The sequence below is a fragment of the Equus quagga genome, chromosome 1 (genome assembly GCF_021613505.1).
Source record: "Equus quagga isolate Etosha38 chromosome 1, UCLA_HA_Equagga_1.0, whole genome shotgun sequence".
Lineage (NCBI taxonomy): Eukaryota > Metazoa > Chordata > Mammalia > Perissodactyla > Equidae > Equus > Equus quagga.
Genome location: NC_060267.1, coordinates 14,210,978 through 14,225,279, shown reverse-complemented (window position 1 = coordinate 14,225,279; position 14,302 = coordinate 14,210,978). Strand labels below are relative to the sequence as shown.

The following is a 14,302-nucleotide window of genomic DNA, read 5'->3' as shown; positions in this document are numbered from 1 at the left end:
TTTGCTTATGTCTTCAGTCACCATGCTCTGTTAAGCTTAGCGTTTGTTCCAGGCTTTTCATTTTTAGTGAAGTAGTATTATAATAGTTACACTAAAATAATCTTAAATAGATTTGGTAGACCTCTGGCGTCTAATTCTAGCTGCTGCCATCTTTTCGTCTGTTGGTGTGAGATGCACATGCAATGAAAAGTGTTCTCACTTTAACATAAGGGTGAATTTGAAAGATGATCAGTGGTAATCCTCCTCTCCTTTCCTGATCCTTTCTAGACACCATGTCACTAACACCTCCAACACCACCAACACTAGACAGAGCACAGTGTGCTTGCTGGAAAAAAAATACAAACTCTCTTCTAATGATAGTGAGAGAAATATTTCCTGGTAGAGCAGTGTACCAGCCAGTTGTGGTGTGGCTCTTTCCTAGGAGATGCTTGAAGCAAACAGTTGGCAGAGTCAATGGGAAACATGGGATGTTATAGGTTAGATGTATGAGATACCTCTCTAAACAGAGTCTGAGCACCACAGAGTAGTCTTGAATGATCTCACCACAGTTTTTTGTTTATATTATGGTGTAAATATACAACAGTTTACTTATTTTATTGTTTGATATGCTTTTTAAATCTTGCAATAATTATAATTATTTTATGCATATTATATATTTATAATTAGTTAGCATCCTCTTTCACTTTCAGAAGTTTCTCTATTTGGACAATAATTTGTATGCCCACCACATCTATTTTCCTTTATGATCTGAATTCTGGGAAGAAAGGATAATATGTTTTGACTGGTATACCAGTTATTTTTGCATAAAATATTTATGAGATAAAGAAACTGAGAATAAAAAGAGTTAGGCACCGGCACTGCAATGAATAATCAAGTTAGTTTCCTTTTTCTATAGTTGATTTTCTTACAATGTGCCATAGTTAAGTGAGTCACTCGGGCATTTATTTGAGTCTTAGATTAGTTATTTAGCATGGAGGACTTGGACTAGATAATTGTAAATTGAATCCCAATAAAATTCTGTACTTTATATCCAAGATATGAGAAGAAAATTTAGTTTTAAATAAAATCAGATATTCACAGGCACTAACAATTGCTGTTTCCTTTTCCAGAATCTGGAAATGGCAAAAACTTATGTGAAACCCAAGGAGATGACAGAGTTGGTCAATACACCATCATGGATGGACAAAGGGCTGGGCTCTCAGAATGAGATGAAAGAGGAGGAGAGAAGATCAGCTGTTTATGGGATTCTTGGCAGCTTAGCTGAAGAGCATGACAGTATTGAGGAAGAAGATGATGAAGAAGAAGATGGAGAGAAGCCTAAGAGAAGAGGTCCCAAGAAAAAGAAGATGACAAAAGCTCGTCTTGAGAGATTTAGGGCTCGAAGAGTCAAGGCCAATGCTAGAGAACGGACCCGGATGCATGGCCTGAATGACGCCCTGGACAACCTGAGGAGAGTCATGCCATGTTACTCTAAGACTCAAAAGCTCTCCAAGATAGAGACTCTTAGACTGGCCAGGAACTATATTTGGGCTTTGTCTGAGGTCCTGGAAACTGGACAGACACCTGAAGGGAAAGGCTTTGTAGAGATGCTCTGTAAAGGGCTCTCTCAGCCCACAAGCAACCTGGTGGCTGGATGCCTCCAACTTGGCTCTCAGTCTGTCCTCCTGGAGAAGCATGAGGAGAAATCTCCTATTTGTGACTCTGCCATCTCTGTCCACAACTTCAACTACCAATCTCCTGGGCTTCCCAGCCCTCCTTATGGCCATATGGAAACACATCTTATTAATCTGAAACCCCCAGTATTCAAGAATTTGGGAGAATCATCCTTTGGGAGCCATCCACCTGACTGTAGCACACCACCTTATGAGGCTCCACTTACTCCACCCCTGAGCATCAGTGGGAACTTCTCCTTGAAGCAAGATGGCTCTCCTGACCTGGATAAATCCTACAGCTTCATGCCACATTACCCCTCTTCAAGTCTAAGCTCAGGACATGTGCATTCAACTGCCTTTCAGGCTGGTACTCCCCGCTATGATGTTCCCATAGATATGTCCTATGATTCCTACCCCCACCATGGCATTGGGGCCCAACTCAATACAATCTTTACTGATTAGGGCAGTAAGACCAGCATTTTAGAGGATGGTATAGAGATGTTTCCCATAATTCAAGTGGTTGAGCTGAAATTCAAAGACCTTAGAGGAATGCTACAGATATATGCATGTCAAACATGATAGTCTCAGTCTATTTAGGACCTCCTACACCTGTCACTCTCTCATCTCATCAAGTTCTCAAACTGTATTGATTCCTTTATTTAGGGTCCTCAAGTGAAATTATTTGATTGTTTACAATCATGGAGAAATAGAACAGAAGCCCTGGGTCCTATATTAGTGGTGCCAAAAACTCACCAAATGACCTATGACAATTAGTTTTCCATTTCTGGCCTCCTTTTACTTATGGTAAAATCAAGCAATTATTCTAAGTCTAGATGATTTATAAAGTCCTCGCAGTTCTGAAATTCTATAACTTTGATGATCACTCCTATAAACTTCTTGAAACTGAAAGGATTGAGGAATATTAGGAAGTGGACACTATGTGTGGAATGATCAAATGGAGTTGTCAAAGGAGCACAGGTGCATGTCTCTTGGGGACTTAATGATAGGACTTCGTTACATCTATCTAAAAGTAGCCTCCAGAGGCTAAAATTTTAACTTGGCTGTCACTGCAAATAACAAAACATGGTCTTTAAGAGATTAGCTCTACTTCTTGTTGGGCTGAAAGCTGAACGTATTTTCCCTAGTAATTTGAGAACTATCGTAGAGATCTCACTCCAACTTGATTCTTGATAACATTTCAAAAGCACTTTTCCCAGGACCAGAGGTGGGACAAGCAAGTCACTGAAATCTTAGACTCCTATGACCAATGGGGCTTAGAGAAGTCATCTAGACCATTTCATGGCCTCCATAACAAGAGGCGTCTGGAAATTCGCGATGAAGCTCAGGTGCTGCTATTGAAATCAGCAAACAACCCAGGTCACATTCAAGAGCAATAAAATGGCTATTGGCTATGCTAACTAACCATAGTTCAGGGACTGTCTCCAGCTCACACCTGCCCATAGGAAAACCACTAGATTTTCCTTGGAAGATGAATCTCATTTGGTTGAAGAAAACGTGGTTAAAACCACTCACCTCTGTCCACACCAATATCATATTTTCTAGAAGCACAAGTACCAAACTTGAATTTTTCCAACAAATATACAATTCCTAAGTCCTCCCCCACTAATTGTTACCTCTTCCCCACTCCTAAAATATAATATTATTACATATTGTAGGTAACACTTCAAGTGACCAGACATAGGGATGCAGAAATCAAATCCAAGGTCAGCAAATGCTTTTACCAGTCTACGTCGTTATCACAGGTTTATGCTGATTTGCAGGGTGTTTATTTTTATTCACGTAACTCCTCTTTCCTTTACATCAGCACTAATTTTGTCAAATTAATTTTTTTTACGGAGAAATTAGATCTGAGAAATTTCACTGTCCTGTTCAGTATGCCAGGACAATTATTTAAACAAACCAAAAGCCTAAATGGTTTACCTGATAGTGGACCGCATCCTGCTCCTGCCAGAGAAGATAAGTTTAGGATGCAAGGTACACAAATAGGGCCAATGAATAAAATTGATAAGGCAGATTAGTATGTCATTTTTCTACAGCTCAGATATCCCCTAAAACCTGCCAAACTCTTTGTGTATCTTGCCTTTTTTACCTTCTTATTATGTCCTTACAGTTGAAGTTATTTCCTTTCCATCTTGCTTGCAGCACTCACCCTGCTGTATTTTGCACCCTTGGTTTGTAAATCCACTTAAAAGTATCCTTGCAGAGAAATCTTAAACCCCATTAGCCACCAAAGTGATTCCCCTCACCATGATTTGCCCTAGAGGGAATAGGCAAGGATGATTAAAACTATCCTATGTGCTTTCTGAGTCTATACTGGCACTTACCTTCATGAGGGGTTGTGGGGAATCTATTCTTGAAGCTAGCGTCTTCTGGCATTTAAGTTTGTAGGTAATGAATGTTGTTTGAGTTATTTATTAGATATTATTTATTTAATTTATTTCTCCCTTCCTTTCATGCAGATTCCTTAGGTTCCATTCATGTGCTTGCAAACTCTCCCGAAGGCTTCATTTGGAAAGTAGCTCGTAATTTTGCTAGGAATTACAGAGTTTTGGGGTAAGGGGAAAGGAGGAAGTTAGTGCAGAATTACCTGTAATGATTTTATAAAAAGCAGCAATAATTTGAATGGCTATGCAAGTTAATATTTTTAGACTTTTTTCCTTCACTCCAAGATGAGCCAGTTATATTTTGGGAATGTGTTGTTTATGCTTTTGGGGAATCTGGTACCCATGAACCAGGCCTCCCTGGGATTGTGCTGAAGGACTTTATAAATGAATTAAAATTTGGGAAAGCAGTATGATTGGAAAGAGCCTACTCTTCAACCTAGGTGGTCTCATTCTTCTGGGGAATTTATCAGATAAAGTAAAGCAATTGTTTAAACCTTTTGTAACAAAAAAAAAAAAAAAAGAGGACTGTTTTTCCTCCCTTTTTTTTCTAGCAGAAATAAAGCTGTGAGTCTTATTAGACATTGTGTTGTATTGTCAGTTTTCAAAGATTTTCTTCACTCTCATCTATTGATTTTCTTGGACTCCTAAGTCCTGTGATCAGCCCCAGAGCACAGGTTGGCCCATCAGGAGGATTCACATTTACCATGTTCCAACTGATCTTGCCAGGAGCTTTGAAGAAGGGCTAAACTAAGTAGCTAGAAGAAGCCTAGAAGCACTGACCTCTGCCACTCACACAACCAAATCTACAGTTGGCAGCTGAGAAAAAAATCTTCCGGTTTACGGAATCTAGGGCTATGGGCGTTCTAAGCCACCCAACCACAGAGAGGTGGATCATACGAAGGTGGGCCATCACCCAAAATTTATGTGAGCCTACCAACTTTTCAAAAAATTCTGAAGTATGTTTTTTGGCTAATGCTTCTTAACATCTCTTCTCTTGATTTTTTTCTTTCACGTTTCTCTAGTTAAAACTTTTCAGGGTCCCTTCTTACATGCATAAAATGCCGATGATAAAGAAGTAATAATGATGATGATGATAAAACTAAACTTTAATAATGGAGGCCAGCCCGGTGACATAGTGGTTAAGTTCGTGCGCTCTGCTTCAGCGGCCTGGGGTTTGCAGGTTTGGATGCCAGGCGTGGACCTCGCACTGCTCATCAAGCCACGCTGTGGCGGCATCCCACATAAAACAGAGGAAGATTGGCACAGATGTTAGCTCAGGGCCAATCTTCCTCACACAAACACACACAAAAAATGGAACTTGGAAATAAAATTTAAAAAAAACTTCCATAAAACATAGTTGGTTAATCAATGGGGAGATTTGGTTTAAAATGTTTAAGAAACAAAAAATACAGAATAAAAGTCATCCTCCCACTCTTACACTTCATCTGCCCGGTACCCACTCTCCGACTAGAAACCACTTTTTTTTTTTCAAAGATTTAATTTTTTTCCTTTTTCTCCCCAAAGCCCCCCAGTACACAGTTGTATACTCTTCGTTGTGGGTCCTTCTAGTTGTGGCATATGGGACGCTGCCTCAGCATGGTTTGATGAGCAGTGCCATGTCTGCGCCCAGGATTCGAACCAACGAAACACTGGGCCGCCTGCAGCAGAGCGCGCGAACTTAACCACTCGGCCACGGGGCCAGCCCCCTAGAAACCACTTTTTAACTTCTAGTTTATCAGTTACTAAAGATATTTTGTGAATATGTAAGAAAATCTTAGGTACATTAGGTAACAATATTAGATATAAATATTAAGTTACATTATCATCTCCTTTTTCCTTCTATCAATGGTAGCATAATATAACACAGCTCTGTGTATTACTTTTTGTTTATTTTAACTCATATCTTGGGGTTATTTTCATGTGCCCTAAAAAGTTTCTTAATTCTTGTTATAACTGGTTAGCATTCCATGTTAAAATACCACAATTTATGAAATTAAATTACCTAATTTAGATTTTTTCCAGTCTTTCACAATACTGAATGAATGATCTTGTACCTATGCCATTTGACACTTACAAAGAGAATCTTTACTTGGCAAAGGATATTCTAGGGGGATGAAAATAAGCTAGTAGACAACAACAATCCCATCTAGCAGCTATTGGCTGCTTCCTGTGTGCAGCTATTGGCTGCTTCCTGTGTGCAGCTATTGGCTGCTTCCTGTGTGCTGTCACTCTTCTAAGTTATTTACTTGTATTAATTCGTTCAATCCTAAAACCTTCCCTATAGGCAGACACTATTATTATTCTAATTTTACAAATTAGGAAGCCAAGGCATGCACTAACCTGTTTAAGCTCACATGCCAGTGAATGCTGGATCCAGGATTTAGTTGTTTTATCCAAAAGGTTTGAAATGATTCTCTGTAGTTGTTTGCTGCTAGTTACGTAAGATGTCATAGTAGCAAGAGACCAAAGTTGGTGGAAGTGGAGGTACTTTTTGACACCCCTCAAACTGTCCTTTACATATGACACCCCATTACATCTGTGACCCAGGCTGGCTGATACCCAAGCTCTGCAATAGAATCTGAAAGAAGATTCTTTTTCCTTTGACAAAAGCTCAACTTTCTACTGTACATTGCCTATGCAGACCATGTAGATATAGGCTAGGTCACAGATCATTGCTTTATTGCCTGAAAATGTCCACCTGTAGGGCCAGCCTCACAACATAGTGGTTGAGTTCAGTAGGCTCTGCTTCAGTGGCTCAAGTTCATGGGTTTGGATCCTGGGCACAGACCTATACCACTTGTTAGCCATGTTGAGGCAGTGACCCACATATAAAGTGGAGGAAGATAAGCATGAATGTTAGCTCAGGGCTAATCTTCCTCAGGAAAAAAGAAAAGAAGGAAAGTGTCTATATTTCAGAGGGTTTAAATCCACTTCATATATCTTTAGAGTTTAAAAGAAAAAAAGTTTTAACAGGGAATTACAGACATGAGAATAACAAAATCTTCTATCAACATGGGAGCATCCTATTTTCAAGATTATTCTTTTTCTATTTATTATATCACTTTGGAATATAGTTTGGTGCATTAATTACAAACATTGGCTCTAGGATCAAATAAATGATATTTGAGTTATGCAAATTACTGGTTGAATAACGTTTGTTAAATTGGTTAACCCTGCAAAACTCATTTCCCTCAAATTTAAAACACCAATAATAGCAATGGCTTCCTCATAGGATTATTGTGATGAATCGATTGGGACAATTCATCCAAGGTACATAGTAAGTATTTAATAAGGGATAATGATTCTACCCACATTCTTATTCATTATTCTTTTTCCACCCATGTTCTTATTCATCATTCTTAGATTACATTCATGTTAACTTTTGTCTTTGCCTCCAGCATATGGCTGGGGAAGTATTGAGGCTTAGGGAGCCCATAGAGTTCTTTTGTTAAGAGGGTTGAATCAGACAGACTTGGATTTGAAGCTAACTGGCTGAGTAGTCCTAGGCAATTAATTGAACATCTCTATGTCTCAATTTCCTTCTATATAAAAGGAGCATAAAAATGCCACCAAATCCAAAACATTGATATGAGAATTACAAGTGATGACAATGCTGATGAAGGGTTTATCTCAGGTTCTGGCACAAAGGGAAGCAATTTACCATATTATTGTTGTTGTTGTTATTGGGAGTAGATGGAAATAGATGAGGAAATTGAGAAGTAGAGAGCAGAGTAGATTCTCTGAATTTACACAGTAAATTATTGACTGGAATTAACATCAAAATCCAGGCCTTTTGACCAGCACTCCATACCCTGGAACATGCCGTTTTCCAACTCATCACAGATACACCTTAAACAGAAATCCTCAAAGACAAATGTCCTGAATTTGGAAAATAGGAAACACTGTATTTTTCTTTCTTCTCTAAAAATTGGCATAGAGTAAAAAAAGACTTGTGGTAGCTTTGTGCTATCATTGGCCTAAGACTATGTACAAAAAGAATACGATTACCTCACAAATACATAGTACTATATGCTTCATTTCAGTTCAGTTTTACAAATAGTTATTGAACGTTTCTTATGGGCTGGGCACTATGCCAAGTACTATACATCCAGAAATGAATATATGACCATGCTTTGTAGGTTTATAATCTAGCAGAATATAAATTAATAAATCATCTTTACACAGTTATCATTCAATATTGACAGCAATGTGAGGCATACAGTTCAAGTATTATAGATACTGCTCGACAGAGGAGGAAACTGATACTCAGAGACATTATTGATTACTGATTAGGTCAAGCAATTAGCTAGAAGTTAAGTCAAAGGTTATCTGATTACAATGTTATTTTGTTTGGTTGGTTTTTTTAGATATGTAAAGTCCTACTTTATTTGTGGTTAAGTAAAACGCATTTTCTGGGATGAGGTTAATGGATTATTATGACAGTTCTAGATAACTTGCTGGTTGAATAATCTTGATTAAATTAATTAACCACTCAAAACCTCAGTTCCTTTGCTAAAATTGCTAAAATTAATTACTACAAGTATTCAGGCAAAGAAAATTGCTGCCAAGGTTAGGTGTAGACACATAGTAGCCAGGGAGGTAGTTGATCATAAAAATCAAAGGAATCCCATTGTGGCTGACGTAATACACATAAAATAAAATATTTGGTTGATGCCTCATATGTATGTAAGTAAATAGTTTAACTTCCTACATGACATCTGAGGAAAATTTTAGAAAACAGTAGCTAAAGACTCAAGGGAAGGAAGAGGAAATTGCTGTTCTTGGGCGCCCGCACCAAGGCTAGGTCACAAAGTTAAGTTTTCAATATTGAGTCAGTCTTCATCATAAGCCACTAAAGCAGATTCCAGAAATTGTCTAAATCTGTGTAGAAATGCATAAGTAAATATGACAGCATGGAAGTCATGTAAACTCTCTGAGTTTCTGTCTTCTCATGTATAAAAAGAGATGATCATGCCATTAGACACTTGAAGTTTTCCTCATCTTAATGTTTTCATAGTTCCATGAGCAGCCAATATCCATTTTCTCTGACAGATACACATATTTTAGAAAAAAAATGAGTAAACAATGATTGAGTGAAAGCTAATAGGTGAAGCAAAAATGGACTACAAAACATTAAAATCAAAATGCTGTTGGGATGACCTGCATGGTTTTACAATTATTAGTCAGCTCTCTTAAGGAAATGGGGTACTTTCAATTTGTTACCAGTTTAGAAGGCAATTTTCTAGGCAATGAACTTATTCTCTAGTGACAATTACTGCCACATGTTTGGCAACCAAAAGGCCCATAATCTACATTACGCTAAAATAAACTTATCAAAGACCAAATTGAGAAATTGTGTTATTCCCAGAAATGTGCTATTGCCCTTTGTCCCCCTTAAGTGGGAAAAAATAAGAAGATGTTGATTATATTGTTTACTTGGTTTCAAATACAGTGTGTTCTCAGTTATCCATATGAATAATCCATGTTGTGGATTATTCATGAAAAATATTTCATATGAAGCTTGTTTCTCCATGCCAGCTGATAGGTTCCTAATTTTGGGGAAGTGTGTGTGTATACACATATATTAATGTATCTATATTTAAACAAACATATATCAAGATATATACATATGTATATATGTGTGTTTACACACACAAACATATATATCTATTTATGTAGTATTTGAATGTACTCTAAAGTCAAATGGAAATACTCTTTAGATTATTTAATTTTTGGAAAATCTGTAGCCTGAGTTCTTTCCTTCATTAACTCAATATTGATAACAGAGGTAGAAGGTTAGGCACCAGAGAGAAGAAATGGAAGTAGAGAGGCAGAAAGGAAGCGGGAAAGGGTCTAGTGTTTCCCACTGGACCTGGAGGGGTGGCCTGATGATGCTAAGTGCTCTTCCCTGGTCCGAGCCTGTGCTCTCTCCTTAGAGAGAGAGGAAAGCTGGCCTCCAAGGTGAGGCAGATCCAGGGCAGGCAGGCACGTGGCTGCCCCGCAGAGGGCCAGGCACAGCCGCAAGCTGCTCGGGGACTCCTGGAGCAGACGCTCCCCTGGCTCCCGATCAGCCCACTGCTGCCAGCCGGCAGCTTCCCTCCTGCCAGACCCCTGGGCACGCTGATGGGAATGGCACAATTACCTAATCCCTGCCCAGCGAGATCTAGGACACATGCAGACAGATGGAGGCCCAGAGGGATTCAGAACTGTTCAGTGTTGGAGAAGCAAAGGAGACACGCCTGGAGAAGTCTGGTTAATGGGCGAGGTTTGAAAGGAGATTCTGAAGTCTCCAGCAGCTCTCATGCAAGCTGTTTTGTCACCTGAACAGAAGTTCTGGAAGAAAGGACCTAGACTTTCCCTTAGCTGCTGGCAAGTAATCTGAGAAAGGGCACTGACCCATAGCGTGGGTTTTCACCAGGAAGAGAAAGTCACAGACAGGTACCGAGAGAAACAGAATCTGAGAGAGTCAGAGCTCCAGGAAGACCCAGACAGAGAGGGTGACACAGAGTCTGAGACACAGAGATCAAGACAGCGCTTGCACGAGTTTACCATACTACCTCTCCTTATTCTGACTCTTCCCTCATGCATTTTCACCCTCATTGCCACCGCTCTGGTTCAGGCCCTCAGTATCTGTCTGTCTGAACTCATGCAGTAGTGTTCTTTCAAACTTCCAATCCTTTTGTACCCAATGTCTCTTTCCCTTTACAAATCCATCCTGATTAAGACAGTTCTTAATGTAAAGCCATGACCACGTCATTTCTTTAGTCAAAAACTTGCATTGATTCTCCAATGACTGCAGAACGATGTTCAAACTTCCCAGGCTAATGTTTAATCCCCATCCACCACAACTGGTGTTTGTGTACATTTTGGACATATATACACTGCTAATTCTCTCCTCACTTTCATCAGAAGCCCCCATCCACTCCCCCACCCATCTTTGCTATGCTGTCTACACATTCACACTGCCTCTCTGGGTTACTGCTCCTCTACTCAACACGAAGTAAAACTGCTCCCTTACCTTTGCTCCTGGCCACGCCTTCCCCTGGAGTGCTCTCTCCTCCATCTTTGCTTACTGAAATTGTATTTATCCTTGAAAACCTACCTGACATTCCTCCCTGATAAGGCCTCGCCTACTATAACTCTGTTACAATATGATTGACTCCTTCTTTATTTTATATTTATTTTATTTAATCATTGCCTCTTTCTTTTGCACTTTAGAGGATCAAGATAATTGATTCTGGAAGTACAGTTACTATTTCCACCCACATCTCCTCTATTAGTTAATGAGCTCCTTGAGAAGAGAGGCTGTTTCATCCACCTGTTATGTCACAGCTCCAGGTGCAGTCCTTTCCATACAGCAAGGAGGAGACAGAGCAGCGTTTTTTTGAGGGGCACTGAAATACGTGCTGGGAATTGTGATGTTAACTTTACATTCCCACAATGCATATAACTTTGGGAGAAGAGTGATTTTTTTCTATTTTACAGATCATCACAATGATGTTCAGATAACGTCCGAGTCTACACAACTTATGAGAAGACGGTGATGAGGATTCTTACATAGCGTTCTTTTTGTCACAGTGATTTTTTGCACCAATATATGTGTGAATGAAAAAGACTGTAAACTTCTCATGACTTTTGTCTACCCAATGTCCATTCTGCTACTGAGTAATAAAAATTTACTATAAAAATGTATGTGAACAAAGCCAGAGAGGCCAAGTGAAATAAGGTAGAGTAAAATACAGAGACAAACAAAAATTGGTGAAGTGGGGCTTTAGAAACAAACAAAACCAGAGAAATAAAAATATGCCAACATGAAGGCTGAGTGACACTGAGAGAGAGGGAGGGAGAGAGCAGGAAGCCAGAGAGGAAGTCAAAAAGAAGAACAGAATAAAGGCAAGATGAAAAGTGTGGGTGTAACTTCTCCAAATGGGACACCCCACGTGCTTTTAGACTTTGTCCCAGATGGGCTGGGGGCTCCACGGCTGTGATGGGAAGGCGGCTGCTACTTCTGTTGTATCTCAAGTAGGAGCCAGGAGTCTTGATTCTTGCTGCACAAAATGCTGGGCACCCCGTGCTCTCCACCAAGCCTCCTTGAGGATAGTCCCTGGTTTCTGTCTTCAGAGCAACTGAAATATCACCACCATAACCCATTTTGGAGAAGAACAAAGACCGTAGTTTCCCAAGTCTTCCCGTTCACTGGAAGTCTTATGCCACAACGTGTAAGTTTCCATTTGGTCACTGAGGATATCCTCTTTAGTGACAAGGTATAGGAAACAAAAAATTGCTTACTGATGCTGTGGATGAATAAATTTCCCTAACTCACACAGCCATTGAGGCCTCATGATTTGTTTTGGGTTTCTGAGTCCAACAAACTTTGCGTAAACGCTAGGTTTGTCAGATACTATCATTGACTGTGGGCAAGTTTCATAAACTCCTAGAACTTCAAAATCTTTGTCTGCAAAATGACGACAACAATATCTTGCAGGATCTTTATGACATTAAATATAATTGATGTAATACGTGTGTCATGACACATTACTAGTGCTCAATAATTGGTAGTCTTGGTGATCATCATCATCAGCATCATTCCCTCCTACACAGGCGGATCTCCATCACATTGCGCTAGTGGAAAGGGAGAGTAATGCAAAGGCAGGAGAAGGAGAAAAGGTGACCCATGAAGGTGCAAGTAGTGCACCCTGGCTGATGACTAAAACCATCAGAAGGAATTACAGGGTTGCAGTCTGGAGTGTGTGACTCAGCTGGAGCCTGAGTACAAAGGGTCCCTAAGCAGAAGCATCAGGGACAGACAGGGGGCAGCTGACACTGTGCCCACAGTTGGCACAGTCCAACAAGATTTTCAAGGATAAATGGAAAAAAAAATCAGTCCTGAGAGGGAGCACCGCTGAACCATGCTGCCCTGTTTTTGAGCAGCAGCTGCAAGCAGGGAGAGCAGCTGCAGCTGTTCTCAGAAGCCTGGATTCCCAGGGAAAGTGGGCAGCAGGCAAAGCAAAGGGGAGGGAGAGACAAGCATGGTGCAATGCCCCAGGTTCCCAGGACGCGAGATTCCACTGCACAGAAATAAGGGCCTATGCAAGGAGGGAGAGGTGTGGGGTGGCAAGGAGAGGGTGTTCTGAATGTGAAATGATGCTCAGTATTGAGAGCAGTCTGATGGACTGTAGAAAGAGCTAGATTGGGGGTCAAGACCTTCCTAGCCATTTCTGCCCTTAGGCTGCTGCATAAACATGGGCAGATAATGATCATAATAGCTAACATTGACTGAGTGCTAACCAGATGCCAGACAACGTTCTTCATTTTTTACATAAAAGAAATAATGTAATTCTTACTACAATACCATGAAATCAGTGCTAGCATTGTCTGCATTTTACAGATAGAAATCTGAGGCACAGACAGGTCAAGCAGCTCTACTGGGTCACATAACAAGCGAGTGACAGGTCTGAGATTTCACCTGGGCAGTTTGGCACCTGAGCCTGCATTTTTGTCCATCACTCTCCACCAGTGCTGCCCAATAGGACTGTCTGCAGTGACAGAAATGCTCTATCACATCTAGCACTTGAAATGCGGCTAGTGCAACTGAGGAACTGAATTCTGAATTTTATTTAATTATAATTAATTTAAATTGAAATAGCCTCATATGGTGAGGTGGTACAGAATGGATAGCATAGCTTTATACTCTCTCTAAAAAGATAGATCTTTATGTATTTCAGTTATTAATTTTTTTCCATCTAAAAACTATGAGTTTGCACACAGGGATGGAAAGTATGTGAAATGATTTCCACAATTTCCTCCATGTCCGCCCATTTGGACGTCAATAATCAAGCATGAGTTTCTTTTCTACTGAGCCTGGATATTCCTCAGAATCCATCACAACAGATGTCTCTAGGCAGTCACTAAGAACTTAGACTCTTCATTTGAGAAGAAAGCAATAGCCATCTCTGGACTCCTGATGGCGTCTAAGGAAAGTACCGGGTGTAAGCATCAGAGGGAAAGGGATGCCTTCACAGAAGATATTTCTTCCAGCTCTTCCCACTCCAGTAGCACAGCTTTTCTTTCTTCACAATCAGTTGTACCCGGTTAGGTTGCTCTTTACCCACATAACATCTCCTCCACCCCTTCCATCTAAACTGGGGGGATGGGCACCTTTTCGCTTCAGATTTTAACTAGTTTTCTCTAAAGGCCTGACCTAAGTCACTTTTGCTGCACTGGATGTCTGTTCTCTTGTCAGCA

General features: G+C 40.1%; 1 protein-coding gene across 1 annotated transcript; it reads left to right on the top strand.

The window, feature by feature from the left end:
* The first annotated feature begins 1,118 nt into the window (after nucleotides 1–1,118).
* Nucleotides 1,119–2,114, top strand: NEUROD4 (neuronal differentiation 4). The gene has a single exon (XM_046658907.1). The coding sequence runs from the start codon at nucleotides 1,119–1,121 to the stop codon at nucleotides 2,112–2,114; it is 996 nt and encodes a 331-aa protein (XP_046514863.1).
* The last annotated feature ends 12,188 nt before the right edge of the window (nucleotides 2,115–14,302 follow it).